The following is a 22954-nucleotide window of genomic DNA, read 5'->3' on the forward strand; positions in this document are numbered from 1 at the left end:
ACCCCAACTTGATCGTCACAACAACCCCCTCTACCAACGCAGGTGCACCATCTTCATTTCATGGTTTAGGAGAATAAGGGTCACATGGCTAAATGGTGCATCTAGCACTTGTGATTCCTAATCCATTGCTCTTCCCACTCTGCTCTGTACGTATGAATGATTATTTGCAAAACAAAACCAAAACTGAACGCAATGGGGTGTGCAGAAAAATGGCAGTGGCACCTCACAGGATCAGGGAGGAGGGATTTTAGTTTTCTCATCTGTATAATAATAAGATTAAATAAATCACCTCTAAGGCTCTTTCTAGTGCTAAAATTCTAGGCTTCTGGGATCACTTTGGAGAACTTTCTAGAGAAGAGTCTCATATCTTAGGCTACCTTTTTTGCATCTATACATAGTCCCCTGAAACACATCTGCTGCCTTTCAAAAGAAACCATTACTTTCATTTGAAGATAGTGTTATATTAATAAAGAAAAGTGATTCAAATGTTTCTTTAAAAGAATCTAGGCCACAGAAACTTGACATATGGTCTATAAGCTGTAATAATCAGGAAACACAAATTCAAACTATATTAGCTTAATTTTAATAAATTGTTCACCCTTTTGTAACTCAGTTTTTGTCTCTATACCAGGGGTTAAAAATGCTTGTCATGTGCTTCACCATGTAGAGTGTGTGCTAGATTTCTCACTTCACAGATTAGGAATTTAAAAAAATTCTTTTGTGAGAACAAAGAAATTATGCCTGAATCAAATTCTAAACAAAGTACTTCAACCCCCTTTCCCCGCAAAAGAGAGCAGCCTAGAGTTACTACTATTTCATAAATTTGGCCCATGGATTTTATAGGACATGGAGATGACCAGATGTTAGACATAAGGGATTTGATTCTTTAAAAGAAGCCATAATCCCAGATTTTTTGTGATCTCCTTAAAAAATCTTATTGTAATATTTGCACTCACTTAAATTTTTCTTAAAAAAAGGGAAACACATTGTAAAGCAATTATACTCCAATAAAGATGTTTAAAAAAAGGGAAACAGCTGAGTTTACAGTTAAAATTATTTAAAAAATTAAATTACTTCATTTACATTTCAGAGAAGTGTCACTCCCCTTTTTGCCCATGCGTTATTCCCTGTGACCAAAGGCTTGAAACGGATTTTGTTTTCTGATGTTGCATTTGTATACGTTATGTTTTCAGGCTCAGTTCTATTTTTAGTATTTCTTTGCCTAGGGAAAGGAGCAACTGTTATTACTCCTGGTGTCTGCCCCTCAAGCATGAACAGCTGGTACACGACAAATGGTTCTGTTGATATAAACTATCATGTGAATGGTGGAGGGCCATTCAGTGTAAGGCCTGGCTTTATCCTCCAAAGGGCCAGATAGGAAATATTTTAGGCTTTGTCAGGTGGCAGGTTTCTGTTGAAAGTACTCAACTCAGCCACCCTCAACATGACAGTAGCCAAGGCCTGATCCCCACAGCTGGACACTTGACTGTGTGTGCTTCTCTCCCGGCCTATCTGACGCCAGGGTGGCGTGGGTTTGGGGAATACAGGAAAACAGTTCAGCAGAATGACGGTCTGCAAACAAAGGGAAGGGAGGGAGGTCAGGAAGTTCTTCAGGATGTACAACAGCAGGCAGAAAGCAAGGGTGACAGTGCCACGTTCTTCTCAGCAGTGTGCCAGTCTGACCCATGTATGTACGCACTTTCTGCTATCACCTACCACTGGTTTTGCCTAAAAATTAGAGCTTTAGTCAAATATACAACTTACTAATATTCATCCATCTTACCAAACGGATGAATATTAAAAAATAAAATCATGAGATTAAAAGTAACCACAGGCACTTTCTAAACATGCAGAAAAGATTACTCTTCCACAGATGACACACCCCAAATAACTGGAAATATTTAAGTGAACATGGTGTTTGCCACAGGAGTTCTTGAACTGGCTTTGTTTGAGCCAATCTTCTGTCGTTTAATGAGGGTTGAGAAGTGAGGTTCCTCCAAGAGCTGTGGCTATGACATCACTTTGGTTCACTAAGCGCATTTCTGTTTGAGGTGGTTAGGTTCCCCAGGGTGACGAAGGCCATAGCGGAGGCTGCACCACCTACAGAAGCCAGCAGCCAGGGATGGCACTTACGTCCTGTGCACCGTTTCCAGTGCTCCTGCCCCACGGTTAGCAGCTCCTTCACACCATCATCCATGGCTTTGGTGAATTTACCAACAGCATCACACTTCTGTTCTCTGTGGGGCAAAAACATGAGGAGGTGGGTCCTTGACTTCACTATCAAACATCCGAACAGTATGAGGTGTAAGGAGAAAAGTCCATGTGGTCAGGGGAGTTCACACCAAACGTGACCACAGGTACTTGTTTCTTGCTTTATAACAACTGCACTTTAACTAAATGAGTCTTAAAAACGGGCTGGATTCGGGTTTTTAAAGAACTACTTCAAAATATGCCATTTATATTTTAACTCTGCTTCCTTCCCCCCTCAATTCCTTGCGAATTTTAACTAAAATTATTCTAAAGTAAATAAAATCTTCATTTCTTGAATATCTTTCTTAGTGAAATTCAGTCACTGCAGGTACCACTGAATCTATAAAAACATAGTACAGGTTGCTAATGGTAGTTGTTCATTCATTCCAACAAGTACTTTAATGAATCAGAGAAAATATCCTAGACGCATAGCATCTAAGTGATACTGAACAGACCGGCTACTTAAGGATGTAAAAAGTTTTCACCAACTTGAAAAAATCATCACAATATACTTTTAAATGAAAAAAGCAGATTATAAAAGAGAATGCATAGTGTGAGGTCACTTTCGTTTAAACAAACAATTTTTCCTTCAGATACAAATGAACAGAGGAAGGTTTGGAAGACCACAGACCTAGGTCAACATATTAGCATTGATTTTTCTCTCTGGGTAGTTATAAGACTATCTATATATTTGGTAACACATAAGCAATGATTTTACATTAAGAAAAAAGCTTCTTAAAATTAAAAAAAAAAGCCTAAGATTTCTTATTAGTCTTTATGCAGCAAAGGAACTACTCCAGATTTTCAACCAAGCCTACGTTAAAAAGAAGATGACAAGATTAAAAACAGGATATGAAAAAAACAGAAAAATCAGGTTTGGGATTGCCCCCTCCAAGGCGATGTTCAGAGAGATTTCTGTCTCGTGGACCATTCTGTGGGTGCCACCCTGTCTCATCATACTTTACCGGAAATAACTACTAACCACAATGTCAACTCTGAAATCACTGACTTCAAGGTAAAAAGGAAGCAGACTTTAACTGATGTTATGGTTAGAAAGACAGTGCTTCTTTCATGTACAAACGATGCTCTCCTGGCATCTGACAACAAACCCCCCTCATTTTACGCACTCTAGTCTGACGACTGGCCGAGACCTGTAAGCAAAGGAGGCGGACTCAGCTTGGGGAGAAGGGAAATTTGGCAGCATCTCTTACATTTCTACTAAGTCCAGGTCAGGTGCCTCTGGTTCCATGGTGGAAAATATCATAACTCCCACCAGCTCATCTTTCTCAGCCTTCCTTTTCCCAGTTTTCCACTCCTGTAAACAGGAACATTATAACGTTACAGTGGAGAGCAGGGCCAAACTGGTCTTTCAAACTCCCTTCCTAGAACCAGCTCACTGCCAGCTTTACCCTTCTAACTTTCAGGAAGCAGCGCCCACACCAGCTCCCTCTGCAAACGCGCCAGGCACCTATGCACCTCCAACGTCATCTCATACGTAAACAGTGTCACTGCACAGAACGGTCCTTATGAACCCAAGTCTTTCCAGAGTGAGGTGACCCGGCACCCTTCCTTTCCCAAGGCCCACCCATATAAACACACCCACGAATGTGACAAAATGCCTCAAGTTTTTAGGTTGTTTTTTAAAAAAGATTAAAGCTTTTCTAAAATATAAGATAGGAACCAATATTATAAACTATTAAGAAATTATTGCAAGTTATACACACACACACTAAAGTACCCAAAGCAGAAATAACGCAGTGCAACGAATTCTCACAAAGTGAATTCCTGTGTAACTACCACCAAAGCCAAGAAAGCGAAAAGAGCTACCATTTCTGAAGACCCTGTCATGTCCTTTCCCAATCACTACCCCTTCCCTCCCCTACAAGAGTGACCATGATCCACTCCTTTATGGTTGTCATTTCCTCACTTTATAGAGTTTCACCATCTGAGTCCCTACACCATGGTTTTGCTAGTTTTATTAACTAGCTAAGACCCTACCCTAAGCATTCTTTTGTGTCTGGCCTCTTTTGCTCAACCTACGCTGAGAAGCTACATTCACACTGTTGTTACACTGTAGTTCATTCATTTCACTGCCGTATAATATTCCATCGAATGACTGTTCCCCGATTTATTTACCCCATTCTACTACTGGTAGCCACCCCCAGTCCTGGCCAAGTTACGGATTAAGCTGCTGTGTACATGTCTCCTGGTGCATATGTGCATGCGTTTCTGTAGGCATTTACCCAGGAGTGGAAAGTTGTTCAAGTTTAAATAGATAATGCCAAACCGTTTTCCAAACTGGTCTCATCAGCTTTCACACCCACCAGCAGTGTGCCTGAGTCCCAGAAACTCCTCATCTCACCAAGAAGACAATTGGTATAGTCAGTCTTTCTAATTTTAGCCTTCTGGCAAGTGTATTCACTGTGATTTTAATTTGCATTTCTTATTACTCATGAGATTAGGTACTTTTCTATACATTTATTGGTGATTCAGATTCTTTTGTGAGGTACGTTGCCAAATCCCCTATTTTTTCTACTGTTTTACCTTTCTTATCAGTTTGTATGGGTTTGCCCATCTTCTAAAATCCAGCCCTTTGTTCGTTATACATGTTCATATCTTTGACTTGTTTTTCTTTTTTAATGACTTACTGTGATAAACGGAAGTTACTAATTTTAATGTAGTTTAATTTGTCAATCTCTTCTTGTACGGTTAGTCAGTTTTGTGCCTTATTTCAGAAATCCTTCCCTACACTAGGGGCATGAAGATTTTCTCCTACGTTACCTTCTAGAAGCTCTATTGTGTTGTCTTTCACAGTTAGACTTGTGAACCATCTGGAATTAATTTTTTTTAAACTTAATACAATGGAAACTTTCCAGAAAAAAAGTAGAAAGAAAAGTACTTTAATAAACCCCTATAGATTCAGCTTCAAAGATTATCAACTTTTTACCAATCTTGTTTTATCTAGTCTCCCCCATCCTACTTTTTTTCTTGTTTATTTTAATGGAAATCTCAGATATAATATCATTTCACCTGTAAATACTTCATTATATATCTTTAACAGATAAAGCCATGTTTTAAAAACATAACCACAATATCAAACCTAACAATATCAACAGATTGTTGTGAGGTAGTGACCACATTTCATTCTCCCCGGTGATGCCATCCAATTGACTGAGCACCACTGACCGAACAGGCTGAGCAAAAGAGGCCAAACACGAAGGAATGCTTAGGGTAGGGTCTTAGCTAGTTAATAAAACTAGCAAAACCATGGTGTAGGGACTCAGATGGTGAAACTCTATAAAGTGAGGAAATGATAACCATAAAGGAGTGGATCATGGTCACCCTTGTAGGGGAGGGAAGGGGTAGTGATTGGGAAGGGACATGACAGGGGCTTCAGAAATGCTAGCTCTTTTCTCTTCCCCCATTGTACTCAGCACCATCTTTGTCATAAATCAAGGGTCCATTCTATTCGGTTCTATTGGTCTGCTTTTAAAATTATTTTAGCTTTATAATGAGTCTTAATATCCAAAAAAGTCCTCTTCCCACTTCATCCTTTTTTAAGAGTATCTTGGCTATTCTTGGAGCTTTAATTTTCTACATATGACATCTTTTCAGTTCTTCAATCCATGAAACACAGTATTGGAACACGTATTTAGGTCTTCTTTTATTTCTCTCAACAGTGTTTCATAGTTTTTTATGTAGATCTACATTTTCCTGTAGATTCTTTGGGAGTTACCGTTGCCCAGAGAATCACAATTTTTAATAACTTTCTAGTTTTATACTGTCATTTAGCAGATGAGGAAATTGTAGCCCAAAGAAAGTAAATGCTTTGGTCAAGGTCACAGAGGTACTTAGAAGCAAACCCAAGACTAAAACTGAGTGCCCTGGCCCCAAGTTCTTTCTTTCTTCTCTTATATCAAATACACCAAAAAAGGTCTAGATTTATTATTTTTAATAATAATATTCCGCATAAAACACAACCTTTAGAAGTGCTTCCTTATCAGAATACTTGACAAATCAATCGAACAAGCCCTTGTTCAAGTGCGATGGGTAAGCAGTAAGGCACCAACTTGGACAGGGCTCCCCGTAGTTCTTGTAACTCTGTTACTTTTTCACGTGTATCATTCACCACGAAATGCAAAAAGACTACAAATGTTTAAGTGGAATGATCTCTGACCTATAAATTACACCAGGCATGACCAAACAAATGATCGCGTACAGTGGAAGACTAAGGTGACACACGGCTATTTCCAAAGCAGATAACAACGGTGAGGTGACAAGCAGCCAATTTCTTGTTGATTTGCAGAAAAGAACAGGTAACTACTGGCAGGACGACTGCCCATGGGGCAGAGGCAGAGCTGGAAAAGCAACGTGGCTCCGAGAACGCTGGCTCAGGTCTGAATCGACCCTTCCGGTCGTTACACTATTCACACCGTAAGGTCAAAATGTGATCATAAGAAATCATTCACACTATTTCCCTGACTTCACGCGGATAATATCCTACACAGTTTGGGGTCTATCCTATTTTTAAAAGCATCTAGGAAAAAGCCCCTTATTCTATCATATCCTTCAGCCCTGCCTTCACTGGGCCAGTCCACTCCCGGGTTATGGGAAACCATTTTGGCAAGCGCTTCTCTCACGTGCTGTGACTGATTTCCTATTATTTAGAACCAACCAACTAACCAACACAACTTAACTCCTTTTAGACAAAAAATTGGCGTGAATGTGATAATTCTCAATATCCTCTAAGATTATCGCAACAAAATGTCTTACCTTTTCATCTCGGAAATTTAGAAATTGCTGGAAAACCTCACTTTCTGAGATTACTGGGTGACGACACATCCTGGTCATCCACGCCTGAAGTCTCTCCATGCGCATCTTGATAAACTCTTCTTCAAAGCGACCTGCAAGAGACATCCCGAGAGTTATGTGCAACTCTGTCAAAGATGAATCACTGTTACCCCAACTGAAAGACTGTTTATGTAGCTACTGGCCACTTGTAGAGAGTTATTCAGTGAAAGATAAATCATGGTAATTTTTCACTAACCTAAAAACACACAACATAGTGGATGCTCAAAGACCCACAGGAAAGGTAATCAACAAATTTGAAAGAAAATTTTATTTCAATATGAAAACTTTTCTCTTTCTTATAAACTAACAAGCCAGTGCCTATGTGGCCATATGAAGCCTTATAGGCAAGAAAGGGGTGATAAAAATGGAAATTAATAAGCAATTCCTTAACTAATTCACTTTGTTATAAAGCAGAAACTAATACACCATTGTAAAGCAATTATACTCCAATAAAGATGTAAAAAAAAAGCAATTCTTACAAAGTATGTGAAATTTCTATATTTATAAAAATGTGTCTAAATGCAACATAATCTCAGATATACAAATTTAAATTTAGTATTTCTGAAAAGTAACTCAGAATTGTAGGGGTTTTTTTCCTGTTTTGTTTTTTAAACTACTTAAATGAAAAACAGAAAAAGCAATTTTTCCATGAATGCAAAAACGAAAGTGATTCCAGAACTTAATGACCATAGTAAAAACAGAGCTTAATGGGTGATATTTCTGTTCTAAAAGTGGAAAATCGGCTTAACAAACCTGACATACCAAACGTCAAGTGAACAATGAGAATTTTTATAAGCCTAACAAACAAAATCACTATCAGTTAAAAGGCTTCTGGAGGTGGAAATTCTGGCTACAGCTGAGTGCAGAGGAGGGGCAAGACAGGTTCCACCCACTTTCATGAGTTTGATCAAATACTGGACCTACTCAAGGGTAGAGAGAAAAGGCAACTTTCAAAAAGGAGTATATTCGCTACCAAATGTAAAATAGATAGCTAGTGGAAAGCAGCCACACAGGGAGATCAGCTCGGTGCTTTGTGACCACCTAGAGGGGTGGGATAGGGAGGGTGGGAGACGCAAGAGGGAGGGGATATGGGGATATATGTATATGTATAGCTGATTCACTTTGTTATACAGCAGAAACTAACACACCATTGTAAAGCAATTATACTCCAATAAAGATGTTGAAGGAAAAAAAAAAGAGTATATTATTAAATGAGGCATTTACTACACTCCTTCCTAAGAGCACCAGTGGGGGAACACGTTTTCTAAACTAGATCTAGGAAGTGGAATGTGGAATCAATCCGTCCTCCTCCCCTTAAGGGCTGTCCAATGGTTAATGAATTTAAAAAATGACTAAATGAAAACAAATCCCACACACACTCCCCTGCCCAAAAAAAAAAAGGAAAAAAAAAAACCTAGATATCCCAGATTACTCGACAGAGTGGAACCCGGGAACAGCTTCAACAACCCAAATTAGTCTGTTACAGAGTCATCACAAGCATGCCTTGCTTTTAAACAAAATAATAATGATAATAATTTTTTTGAAACAACAAAACAAAAACTAATTTAGCTAATTGCTAAACCTAGTCCCCAGAAGCAACTATAAAGCTGGACAAAATCCACAAAAATAAGGGCTCTGGAAATCAACCAAAGGCAAACAGCCGCGTGAGGAGTGCTTACACTCCCAAACTGCCGGACTTCAGGCCAGAACAGTGGGAATCTGTGGCGTTCTGGCCTGGGGCTGCACCCTCTCCCTCTATTCCATTCTATTCCATTTACAGTAGAACCTTCCTCATGAAATTTTTACATATCAATCTAGGAAAACATGTGCAGAATCTGTATGCTGAAAACTACAAAACCCTATATGAAAATCAAATATGATATATGTATGTTCTTGGATTAGAAGACTACACATTGTTTTCAATTCTCCCAAAATTGGTCTATAGAATCAATGCAACTCCAATAAAAATCCCAGCATGATTATTTATAGATGTCTGACTAGAAATAATCATGCTGACTCTTAAATTTACATGGAAAGGCAAAAGAAAAAGAACAGCCAAAAACGATTTTGAAATAGAACCAAGTTGGAGGATTTACACTACCTGATTTCAAGACTTACTGCACTATAAAGCTGCACTAATCAAGACCGTGTGGTACTGGCAAAAGGACGGACACATATATCATTGGAACAGAGTCCAGAAATAAACCCACACAAATGTGTTCAACTGATTTTCTGACAAAATGCAAAGTAAACTCAATAAAGAAAGGATATGCTCTTCAACAGACAGTGCAAGAACCACTAGATAACCAGACGTATTATAATATATACCTCTACCACCTCACATCTTATACAAACCTTAACTCAAAATGTATCATAGACCTAAAACTACAAAACTTTTAGAAGAAAGTATCAGTGTAAACTTGGGTTAGGCAAAGAGGTCTTAATCATGATACTTAAAGCACAATCCATCAAAGAAACAACTGACACACTGGACTTCATTAAAATTAAAAGGTGTTGTTATGCAAAAGACACTGTTAAAAGAAAGGCCGCACCTGGGACAAATTATTCGCAAATCACATTATTTGCCAGAGGACATGTTTTCAGAATATATAGAGAATCTTGTTTCAAGATTCAAAGATAAGAAAACAACCTAATAAAAAAATGGGCAAGAGATCTGAAAAGATACTTTACCAGAGAAAATTTATGGAAAGGAAATCAAATGAAAAGACGCTCTACACCGCCGGTCATTCAGGGAATGCAAACTGAAACCATGAGGAGACAACACCACGACATGAGACTATTATACTTACTAACATAAAACAAACAGACACTATCAAAAGTGCAAGTAAGGATGTGGGGCCCCTGACAATCCCATCCATTGCTGGTAGGGATCCCAAAGTGGCACAGCCACTCCGGAAAACAGCCTGGCAATTTCTTAAACATTAAATAGTATATACCTACCATATGACCCAGTCATTCCACTCCTACGAATTTATCCAAGAGAAATAAAAACTTATATTTATACAAAAACTTGTATGTAAATGTTTATAGCAGACTTATAAATGGCCAAAACTGGAAACCCAAACATCCTTCAGAGAGTGAGTAGATAAGCAGACTATGGTATAGCCAATACAGTGAAATACTACTCAGCAATGAAAAGAAACAAACTATGGATACTCACAACAAGAGATGAATCTCAAATGCATTATGCTAAGTGAAAGAAGCCAGACTCAAAAGACCCAAAAGCCCGACGACATACACACTATATGCTTCCATTTATAATGATATTCTAGACAAGGCAAAATTATAGGGACAAAGAACAGATCAGTGTTGCCATGGGTTAGGACTAGGGGGAAGGGTTGAATATAAAGGAACAGCACAAGGAAATTTGGGGGAGGTGATGGAACTTTCTGTACCTTGAATGTAGTGATAGGACTGTGGTGGTACCTGTTAAAACTCTTAGAACTGTACACCAAAAGGAGTGAACTTACTATATATAAGTAACAAAAAAACACAGCCTGGACTTTCCCTAAGAAACTGCAAGTACAAATAGGTACAAGTTTCCTTTAATGAGAAGAGTGTTATAAATCCACATAAATCAAAAACTCCTAAAAAGTGGCCATTGGACAGCTTGATGGGTCTAGACCCTCCTGTATACTAAAACACTTCAAATTCTATACTTACTAGGGGTAGAGATTAAGCACTACAGAAGCATAAGCTGTGCAGAAGATGGCCCACCTCATGGACAGAAAAGACCCTGTAAGTCAGCATGGACCTAAGGGCTATACTGAATTCCCCATTATGAGCAAGTAAATTATACCAAGAGTTTATAACCTACTCATTGGTTGGAATTAATTAATTATTGACTTATTCCCCCTGAAATTTTTTCTGACACAGCTGGTTTATTTACAAACTGTGACTTCAGATGTTACCTTGTGCTTGTCAGGAATTTCCTATCAGGTTCCAGAGAGTTAAAAAAAGGGAGAGGAGTCAGACTTCCGGGTAAGATGGCGGAAGAGTAAGGCACGGAGATCATCTTCCTCCCCACGGATACACCAGAAATACAGCTACACGTGGAACAACTCCTACAGAACACCTACTGAACGCTGGCAGAAGACCCCAGACCTCCCAAAAGGCAAGAAACTCCCCACATACCTGGGTAGGGCAAAGCGGAGAGATTCCCGCACAGAGGAGCAGTGCTGAGCGGCACTCACCAGCCCGAGAGGATTGTCTGCTCCCCCGCCGGGGCGGGCGGCGCTGGAGCTGAGGCTCGGGCTTCGGTCAGAGCGCAGGGAGAGGACTGGGGCTGGCGGCGAGAACTCAGCCTGAAGGGGGCTAATGTGCCACAGCTAGCCGTGAGGGAATCCGGGAAAACTCTGGAGCTGCCGAAGAGGCAGGAGACTTTTTCTTCCCTCTTGGTTTCCTGGTGCGCGAGGAGAGGGGATTAAGAGCGCCGCGTAAAGGAGCTCCAGAGACGGGCGCGAGTCGCGGCTGAAAGCGCGGAGCCCAGAGACGGGCGTGGGACGCTGGGGCTGCTGCTGCCGCCGCCAAGAAGCCTGTGTGCGAGCGCAGGTCACTGTCCACACCGCCCTTCCGGGAGCCTGTGCAGCCTGCCACTGCCGGGGTCCCGGGATCCAGGGGCGGCTTCCCTGGGAGAACGCACGGCGCGCCTCGGGCTGGTGCAACGTCACGCCGACCTCTGCCGCTGCAGGCTCGCCCCGCACTCCGTCCCCCTCCCTCCCGCCCGGCCTGAGTGAGCCAGAGTCCCCGAAGAGGCTGCTCCTTTAACCCTGTCCTGTCTGAGCGAAGAACAGACGCCCTCCGGCGACCTACACGCAGAGGCGGGGCCAAATCCAAAGCTGAGACCCAGGAGCTGTGAGAACAAAGAAGAGAAAGGGAAACCTCTCCCAGCAGCCTCAGAAGCAGCGGATTAAAGCTCCACAATCAACTTGATGTACCCTGCATCTGTGGAATACATGAATAGACAACAAATCATCCCAAATTGAGGAGCCAGGAGTCAGTGCTGTGCCGCTGAGGTGGGAGAGCCAACTTCAGGACACTGGTACACAAGAGACCTCCCAGCTCCACACAATATCAAACGGCGAAAATCTTCCAGAGATCTCCATCTCAACAGCAGCACCCAGCTTCACTCAACGACCAGCAGGCTATAGTGCTGGACACCCTATGCCAAACAACTAGCAAGACAGGAACACAACGCCACCCATTAGCAGAGAGGTGGCCTAAAATCATAAAAAGTCCGCAGACACCCCAAAACACACCACCAAACGTGGACCTGCCCACCAGAAAGACAAGATCCAGCCTCATCCACCAGAACACAGGCAGTAGTCCCCTCCACCAAGAAGCCTACACAACCCACTAAACCAACCTTAGCCACTGGGGACAGACACCAAAAACAACGGGAACTACGAACCTGCAGCCTGCAAAAAGGAGACCCCAAACACAGTAAGATAAGCAAAATGAGAAGACAGAAAAACACACAGCAGGAGAAGGAGCAAGATAAAAACCCACCAGACCTAACAAATGAAGAGGTAATAGGCAGTCTACCTGAAAAAGAATTCAGAATAATGATGGTAAAGATGATCCAAAATCTTGGAAATAGAATAGACAAAATGCAAGAAACAGTTAACAAGGACCTAGAAGAACTAAAGATGAATCAAGCATCGATTAAAAACACAATAAATGAAATAAAAAATACTCTAGATGGGATCAATAGCAGAATAACTGAGGCAGAAGAACGGATAAGTGAGGTGGAAGATAAAATAGTGGAAATAACTGCTGCAGAGCAAAATAAAGAAAAAAGAATGAAAAGAACAGAGGACAGTCTCAGAGACCTCTGGGACAACATTAAACGCACCAACATTCGAATTATAGGGGTTCCAGAAGAAGAAGAGAAAAAGAAAGGGACTGAGAAAATATTTGAAGAGATTATAGTTGAAAACTTCCCTAATATGGGAAAGGAAATAGTTAATCAAGTCCAGGAGGCACAGAGAGTCCCATACAGAATAAATCCAAGGAGAAATACACCAAGACACATATTAATCAAACTGTCAAAAATTAAACACAAAGAAATCATATTAAAAGCAGCAAGGCAAAAACAACAAATAACACACAAGGGAATCCCCATCAGGATAACAGCTGATCTCTCAGCAGAAACTCTACAAGCCAGAAGGGAGTGGCAGGACATAATTAAAGTGATGAAGGAGAAAAACCTGCAACCAAGATTACTCTACCCAGCAAGGATCTCATTCAGATTTGATGGAGAAATTAAAACGTTTACAGACAAGCAAAAGCTGAGAGAGTTCAGCACCACCAAACCAGCTTTACAACAAATGCTAAAGGAACTTCTCTAGGCAAGAAACACAACAGAAGGAAAAGAACTACAATAACGAACCCAAAACAATTAAGAAAATGGGAATAGGAACATACATATCAATAATTACCTTAAATGTAAATGGACTAAATGCTCCCACCAAAAGACACAGACTGGCTGAATGGATACAAAAACAAGACCCATATATATGCTGTCTACAAGAGACCCACTTCAGACCTAGAGACACATACAGACTGAAAGTAAGGGGATGGAAAAAGATATTCCATGCAAATGGAAACCAAAAGAAAGTTGGAGTAGCAATTCTCATATCAGAGAAAATAGACTTTAAAATAAAGACTACTAGAAGAGACAAAGAAGGACACTACATAATGATCAAGGGATCAATCCAAGAAGAAGATATAACAATTGTAAATATTTATGCACCAAACATAGGAGCACCTCAATACATAAGGGAAATATTAACAGCCATAAAAGGAGAAATCGACAGTAACACAATCATAGTAGGGGACTTTAACACCCCACTTTCACCAATGGACAGGTCATCCAAAATGAAAATAAATAAGGAAACACAAGCTTTAAATGATACATTAAACAAGATGGACTTAATTGATATTTATAGGACATTCCATCCAAAAACAACAGAATACACATTTTTCTCAAGTGCTCATGGAACATTCTCCAGGATAGATCATATCTTGGGTCACAAATCAAGCCTTGGTAAATTTAAGAAAATTGAAATTGTATCAAGTATCTTTTCCGACCACAATGCTATGAGACTAGAAATCAATTACAGGAAAAAAGCTGTAAAACATACAAACACATGGAGGCTAAACAATACACTACTTAATAATGAAGTGATCACTGAAGAAATCAAAGAGGAAATTAAAAAATACCTAGAAACAAATGACAATGGAGACACGACGACCCAAAACCTATGGGATGCAGCAAAAGCAGTCCTAAGAGGGAAGTTTATGGCAATACAATCCCACCTTAAGAAACAGGAAACATCTCGAATAAACAACCTAACCTTGCACCTAAAGCAATTAGAGAAAGAAGAACAAAAACATCCCAAAGTTAGCAGAAGGAAAGAAATCATAAAAATCAGATCAGAAATAAATGAAAAAGAAATGAAGGAAATGATAGCAAAGATCAATAAAACTAAAAGCTGGTTCTTTGAGAAGATAAACAAAATTGATAAACCATTAGCCAGACTCATCAAGAAAAAAAGGGAGAAGACTCAAATCAATAGAATTAGAAATGAAAAAGGAGAAGTAACAACTGACACTGCAGAAATACAAAAGATCATGAGAGATTACTATAAGCAACTCTATGCCAATAAAATGGACAACCTGGAAGAAATGGACAAATTCTTAGAAATGCACAACCTGCCAAGACTGAATCAGGAAGAAATAGAAAATATGAACAGACCAATCACAAGCACTGAAATTGAAACTGTGATAAAAAATCTTCCAACAAACAAAAGCCCAGGACCAGATGGCTTCACAGGCGAATTCTATCAAGCATTTAGAGAAGAGCTAACACCTATCCTTCTCAAACTCTTCCAAAATATAGCAGAGGGAGGAACGCTCCCAAACTCATTCTACGAGGCCACCATCACCTTGATACCAAAACCAGACAAGGATGTCACAAAGAAAGAAAACTACAGGCCAATATCACTGATGAACATAGATGCAAAAATCCTCAACAAAATACTAGCAAACAGAATCCAACAGCACATTAAAAGGATCATACACCATGATCAAGTGGGGTTTATTCCAGGAATGCAAGGATTCTTCAATATACGCAAATCAATCAACGTGATACACCATATTAACAAACTGAAGGAGAAAAACCATATGATCATCTCAATAGATGCAGAGAAAGCTTTTGACAAAATTCAACACCCATTTATGATAAAAACCCTGCAGAAAGTAGGCATAGAGGGAACTTTCCTCAACATAATAAAGGCCATATATGACAAACCCACAGCCAGCATCGTCCTCAATGGTGAAAAATTGAAACCATTTCCACTAAGATCAGGAACAAGACAAGGTTGCCCACTCTCACCACTCTTATTCAACATAGTTTTGGAAGTTTTAGCCACAGCAATCAGAGAAGAAAAGGAAATAAAAGGAATCCAAATGGGAAAAGAAGAAGTAAAGCTGTCACTGTTTGCAGATGACATGATACTATACATAGAGAATCCTAAAGATGCTACCAGAAAACTACTAGAGCTAATCAATGAATTTGGTAAAGTTGCAGGATACAAAATTAATGCACAGAAACCTCTGGCATTCCTATATACTAATGATGAAAAATCTGAAAGTGAAATCAAGGAAACACTCCCATTTACCATTGCAACAAAAAGAATAAAATATCTAGGAATAAACCTACCTAAGGAGACAAAAGACCTGTATGCAGAAAATTATAAGACACTGATGAAAGAAATTAAAGATGATACAAATAGATGGAGAGATGTACCATGTTCTTGGATTGGAAGAATCAACATTGTGAAAATGACTCTACTACCCAAAGCAATCTACAGATTCAATGCAATCCCTATCAAACTACCAATGGCATTTTTCACAGAGCTAGAACAAAAAATTTCACAATTTGTATGGAAACACAAAAGACCCCGAATAGCCAAAGCAATCTTGAGAACGAAAAATGGAGCTGGAGGAATCAGGCTCCCTGACTTCAGACTATACTACAAAGCTACAGTAATCAAGACAGTATGGTACTGGCACAAAAACAGAAAGATAGATCAATGGAACAGGATAGAAAGCCCAGAGATAAACCCACGGACATATGGTCACCTTATCTTTGATAAAGGAGGCAGGAATGTACAGTGGAGAAAGGACAGTCTCTTCAATAAGTGGTGCTGGGAAAACTGGACAGGGACATGTAAAAGTATGAGATTAGATCACTCCCTAACACCATACACAAAAATAAGCTCAAAATGGATTAAAGACCTAAATGTAAGGCCAGACACTATCAAACTCTTAGAGGAAAACATAGGCAGAACACTCTATGACATAAATCACAGCAAGATCCTTTTTGACCCACCTCCTAGAGAAATGGAAATAAAGACAAAAATAAACACATGGGACCTAATGAAACTTCAAAGCTTTTGCACAGCCAAGGAAACCATAAACAAGACCAAAAGACAACCCTCAGAATGGGAGAAAATATTTGCAAATGAAGCAACTGACAAAGGATTAATCTCCAAAATTTATAAACAGCTCATGCAGCTCAATAGCAAAAAAACAAACAACCCAATCCAAAAATGGGCAGAAGACCTAAATAGACATTTCTCCACAGAAGATATACAGACTGCCAACAAACACATGAAAGGATGCTCAACATCTTTACTCATTAGAGAAATGCAAATCAAAACTACAATGAGATATCATCTCACACCAGTCAGAATGGCCATCATCAAAAAATCTAGAAACAATAAATGCTGGAGAGGGTGTGGAAAAAAGGGAACACTCTTGCACTGCTGGTGGGAATGTGAATTGGTACAGCCACTATGGAGAACGGTATGGAGGTTCCTTAAAAAACTAAAAATAGAACTACCATATGACCCAGCAATCCCACTACTGGGCATATACCCTGAGAAAACCATAATTCAAAAAGAGACATGTACCAAAATGTTCATAGCAGCCCTATTTACAATAGCCCGGAAATGGAAACAACCTAAGTGTCCATCATCGGATGAATGGGTAAAGAAGATGTGGCACATATATACAATGGAATATTACTCAGCCATAAAAAGAAATGAAATTGAGCTATTTGTAATGAGGTGGATGGACCTAGAGTCTGTCATACAGAGTGAAGTAAGTCAGAAAGAGAAAGACAAATACTGTATGCTGACACATATATATGGAATTTAAGAAAAAAAAATGTCATCAAGAACGTAGGAGTAAGACAGGAATAAAGACACAGACCTACTAGAGCATGGACTTGAGGATATGGGGAGGGGGAAGGGTAAGCTGTGACAAAGTGAAAGAGCGGCATGGACATATATACACTACCAAACATAAGGTAGATAGCTAGTGGGAAGCAGCCGCATAGCACAGGGAGATCAGCTCGGTTCTTTGTGACTGCCTGGAGGGGTGGGATAGGGAGGGTGGGAGGGAGACGCAAAAGGGAGGGGATATGGGAACATATGTATATGTATAACTGATTAAATTTGTAAAATAAAAAAAAACAAATTTAAAGCAAGCACAAAAAATAAAAAAAAATAAAAAAAAAAAAGAGGCAACCAAGCCTAAAGCAGAAGACCTGATTTGCAGTCTTACTCAACCAGTAGAAATATTTGCTTTTGCAGAAAAATCTATGTACATTGCTTAGATATTGGTGGTTTGACCGTACTTCATCCATTGATTCACCAGGCTGATTTTTTATCTTCATGTTTTCCGAGCCTTTTTTTAATCTGCTAAGTGAATTTTTCTTTTATCATTCAAGGAAGGTGAGAACAAGCTCCTTGTGTAAATACTTCTGTTCTTTGGAATAGATTAAATTAAATATGCATTAAAATTTGAGGATATGCACTTAGTGTACCATTTAGAACAGTGTACTTTTTACACACAGCTCTATAGTTGTGATTACATTTTGATAGGGTAGATAGGAAAAACACAAAAAGAGATAGAAAAACTGTGTTCCTCCACAGCATAAAAAAAAAAAAAAAAAAAAAAAAAAAAAGGGAGAGGAGGGGATTTTTCCCTGGTGGTGCAGTGGTTAAGAATCCACCTGCCAGTGCAGGGGACACGGGTTTGAGCCCTGGTCCGGGAAGATCCCACATGCCACAGAGCAACTAAGCATGCGAGCCACAACTACTGAAGCCTGTGCGCCTAGAGCCCATGCTCCGCAACAAGAGAAGCCACCGCAATGAGAAGCCCACACACCACAAGGAAGAGTAGCCCCCACTCACTGCAACTAGAGAAAGCCCGCACGCTGCAATGAAGATCCAACGCAGCCAAAAAAAAAAAAAAAAAAAATCAGTAAAATAAGTAAGTAAATACATTAAAATAAATAAAAAAGGGAGAAGAGGGATTTCCATTTCCCCATTTTCTAGGACCCTTACTTAGGTTTTCACTAAGTATGGGAATGTATCAGTTTGGCAGCCAGAAATAAAACCAGATTCATTCATTATTATTCCACAAAGAACAAAATCTATAACAAATAAAAAATCTTAGCTGTAAGCTTTTCATGGATGGATTATCAAGTCCACAGAAATGTCATGACATCATCTATTTGGTATTCCTTTTTCTTTTCTCCAGGATTTAAATGAGACAGGAACCTATATAATAATGATCCTGTGGGTATCTCAGGCAGGAGGCAAACAAGAGAAGGGGGAAATAAAGTGGCTCCTAGGTTTTTCAATTTCCTCGGCACACGTCCCAGTTAGTGAATCAAAGCTCAACTTTCTTCAGACTGAGAGCTGTTGCTTCCTTGCTTTTCTATGACATCCTCCTGGCTTCAGGCCTGACCTTTTTTTAAAAAAAAAATACAAACCTTATTATGGGAGAACCATGACTCTATGATGCTTTCATATAGTCATGGGTTATTTGATTCCGAATAAACAATGTATTAAAACCTAAAAAATAGGAGAAACCTCTATAACTCTAAGACAGCTCATTAATCCATTTATTTAAACACCATGGGGAACATATTATGCTAATCAAGTTGATAAAGGAGAGCTTAAAATTCAGGAGACAGTCTGAAGTTTGAAAATGTGGAGAAAGGCAGAAGTTAAGTTTTCATGGAAAGAAATCTAAATTTTTAAAAAGAAAGCTGTGACTTAACAATACGGAAGACAGAAAGGAGGGACAGTGAGCATCTGAACTGGGCACAGAACCAGGCGTGGGTGACACATGAGTGGCAGGAAGCAGCCATCTACGCCAACCAGGCCACCCTGACAGGGCTGCCACTCAGCTGCCCCGGCTCCAAGAGGGACTGCCTGGGAGTCAGTCTCCCCACCTGAGGGCGAGGATGTGTCTGCCAACCTGGCAACGCAGTCCCCACTCTCCGTTCTACTACGACAATTTGAAAGTTTTGAAAAGTTTTCTCCCCAAAATCAAAATCGAAACAAGTTCTTTAAAAACAAAGTTCCCAGGGCTTCCCTGGTGGCGCAGTGGTTGAGAGTCCGCCTGCTGATGCAGGGTACGTGGGTTCTTGCCCCGGTCCGGGAAGATCCCACATGCCACGGAGTGGCTGGGCCCGTGAGCCATGGCCGCTGAGCCTGCGCGTCCGGAGCCTGTGCTCCACAACGGGAGAGGCCACAGCAGTGAGAGGCCCGTGTACCGCAAAAAAAAAACCACCACCACCACCAAAGTTCCCATCTCCTCAAAAAATTTCAGAGAAACACAAACATAAAACAAAGCAAGCACAAAATGAAGTTTTAAGGAGAATAATTTTCTTATCCTAAGGTTACTAATCCTGGCTGAGGATTAGTTAGTCCACATCTCATCATGTGAGCACAGCGAGCTCTGGAATCACATTCACATCCCTTCTTAGCAGTACTGAACAGGGGCTGGTGCGTGTCTCTGAGTTGAGAGAGCACATGTGTGACGTGCCCGGGCACACGTGACGCCTGGCACGTGGGGACAAACTTCACCGCATGCTGGACCGTCTGAGCGGGCGCTGCCATCCGGCTGGTGAGATTCCCAGTCCCTCTCTAAACTATGTATTTCAACTCCTGCTGAGTGAGGACTAAACCCTCTCCGGTCCCCGGCCTCTGGGGACGCGCTCTTCCTCCTCCACGGGCTCCTCGAGTCTCCCTCACAGGCCCGGTGAGCGTGTCCGTGCCCCCTGCACTTCTCTCAGAGGCTGTTCTAGCTCCGACCTTTTAAGTCTTACTCTCATCTTTGACCCTTTCCTTTCTATACTTATAGTTTCGTTCTTCTAAACGTTTTCCAGCTGCATACGGAAACTTTCTAATCTCTACGTAAAGCTCAGCTTCTTTACAAACTTTTATTCCACGACAAATACACCCCTCCTGAGTACTAACATTCCAGTTTCTAGATCAGGCTGGAGATTGAAAAAATCAGTTCTCGGAACAGACACAGGAACAAATACCCTCCAAGTGCACATTTACGAGGGGCTCTGGTAGCACGGTGTGTTACTCCCTACAAGATTACGTGGGGTGGGGGAGTGGGGGGAACATGGCATTTAAATACATAAGGAAGGGGAGAGGGTAATAATCAATGATAAATAAAATATTTAAATATCAATAGTCATCAGAATAATGGAGTAGAAAACTTGGTAGCTTCCTGCACTAACACTTAGAAGCTCTATGGCTTCTACATCTGATGTCTACAGACCTGTAATGAAAGTGACACAGCTGGACTATGTAACGTGTTTACATCATTTGGGTCATACATTTTAATTTCCATTTTAGGCTATTTGGATTATTTCTATTTTTTTCAAGGGTCTTTTTTCACATTTAAAAAAATGCATATATTTCTTTATAGGAAGGAGTTAGCAATAAAGACACAATGATTGGAAAGCATGTAGCAGTAAAGACACAGTGACTTTGCCAGAATTCAAGATACACAGGGCTTCCCTGGTGGCGCAGTGGTTGAGAGTCCGCCTGCCGATGCAGGGGACACGGGTTCGTGCCCCAGTCGGGGAAGATCCCACATGCCACGGAGCAGCTGGGCCCGTGAGCCATGGCCGCTGAGCCTGCGCGTCCGGAGCCTGTGCTCCGCAACGGGAGAGGCCAAAACAGTGAGAGGCCCACGTACCACAAAAAAAAAAAAAAAAAAAAAAAGAAAAGAAAAGAAAAAGGATACATATGTATACAGGAACTGTAACAGAAAATTTTATGACATATTCTTGTTAGGTGTTCAGGTAACTTCCAAATACATGTACTATATATATATATATGTATATGGTTATCTTTAGCTGCTGTTTCCAAACCCCTACATCTTGTTCCACTAGAGGATGGAAAACGCCATTTCTGATTTACATTAGGGTACTCTAACTGGAGTCTTTTTACTTGTCCTGAGTTCAGTGTCGCACACACTCACCTGTGACTTGCTTATCTGGAAGAGAAGGGATTGGAATGGCTGACCCAAACTTTACCAGTAGACGCTCATATAACCAGTCAAAGTGCTTATACCTGTGGTTTACAGATCGATTAGTGTTCTACAAAATAAGGAAAGAGAAAAACGTTACCAATGCCAACTACGGGAAATGAAGAAAAAAGCAAACTGTGACTAGTGATGCAAGCATGATTCTGTTTTGATAACTTGGATACTTACAGTAGGTGTTAACTGATATTCAATGTAGCTCTTCAGACCGTACATTTTGGAGCCCTTCCTGGGATCTGCTACCACACAGTCAAATGTAGAGGTAGGATAAACCCACATTGGGCCATAATCTCCAACCTACACAACATTGCAGGGAGAGTTAATTTTGTTACATGGAAAAATAGTAAGTATAATTGATATAAATCATCAAATGCTTCTTTTTAGGACTAGAAGTCCTTAGGAGGGTCGTTTTTGCTCTTCTTTGAGAAGTTATTTACATAAATGCTCTCTGTTCCTACTAAGGTTATATTTAAAGACACACTTAATGGGAGAAGCCCTTCTGCTCCCACGTGGGCATCGCAGGCCGTGGAGAGATGCCAATCTGCCTTTCCTCTAGAGAGAAGGAACACAGTCTCTCTCTAGTCCAGCTGTCTTAGTTATATGTAATGAGGGGCTAGTTTTTAAAAATTTCAAATCTATTGCAGACTAAGAGTTCTGTGAAATATAAAGTTACACACTTGGATGTCTCAGCAATGCCAAATTGCTGTCAAACTTCCTCTACACTTACTCTCATTTTCTGTATACCCTAATTCTTTATATAGTTCTAATTCTTTTTAAAGGGGAAAGGAGAAGAAAGTGAGGTGAGGTATGAAAGTCCAGAGGCTATTAGGTCAGGATGGTAACTGAGGCCCAGAGAATTTTAATAAGGGACTAAAGATCTCTGACAACAAGTTATTATGATTCTCCAAGAGGGAGCCCAGATCCAGAAAACTCTCTTAAAACTGCAGAGCAGGAATCTTTAAGAGGGGCCTCTTGGGAACTTCCCTTAGTGACTGGGACCAAGAGAGGCGACTCTGATCAACTAGGGCCCAATATCCACAGGGTCACATTTTATTAGTGGGTAGGGTACTGCACCTTAAAAGCAAAGGACCAGGTCTCTACTTTCTCTTGGTTTTCTGAAGGCTCAATGGCTTTCCTCAGCTTCCTTTTCCACACAGGAAGCCCACACAGGCAAGCCTGCCTATGGGCCCAGTTTCACCTAAAACGTGTGGGACAACTCAAACACGGGGGTCTTTTAGCTCTGTTCCAGGACTCTCATGCTTATGACAAAGTCCCCTGTGAGAATCTGAGGGGCAGGGCCATGGGCTCTTAATTCTGTGGAGTTAAAGAAAAAAACTAAAATAATCTCTAACCTAACCACTCAGAAGATAATTATCCCAAGTTTGCTTTGAGGGAAGAAGGA

At 40.5% G+C, this 22954-nt stretch overlaps 1 protein-coding gene across 2 annotated transcripts in view; it reads right to left on the reverse strand.

Annotated features, from left to right (window-relative positions):
- Nucleotides 1-22954, reverse strand: part of SNX9 (sorting nexin 9) — a 190881-nt gene that overhangs the window by 11444 nt on the left and 156483 nt on the right. For both annotated transcript variants that reach the window (XM_060115129.1, XM_060115128.1), the window contains 5 exons: nt 21724-21849; nt 21490-21607; nt 7024-7154; nt 3462-3565; nt 2134-2237 (listed from right to left, as the gene is read on the reverse strand). In XM_060115129.1, the coding sequence (XP_059971112.1) occupies nt 2134-2237; nt 3462-3565; nt 7024-7154; nt 21490-21607; nt 21724-21849 (583 nt within the window). The remainder of the gene's footprint in view (nt 1-2133; nt 2238-3461; nt 3566-7023; nt 7155-21489; nt 21608-21723; nt 21850-22954) is intronic.

This window comes from Mesoplodon densirostris, chromosome 12, assembly GCF_025265405.1.
Source record: "Mesoplodon densirostris isolate mMesDen1 chromosome 12, mMesDen1 primary haplotype, whole genome shotgun sequence".
NCBI classification, from domain to species: Eukaryota; Metazoa; Chordata; class Mammalia; order Artiodactyla; family Ziphiidae; genus Mesoplodon; species Mesoplodon densirostris.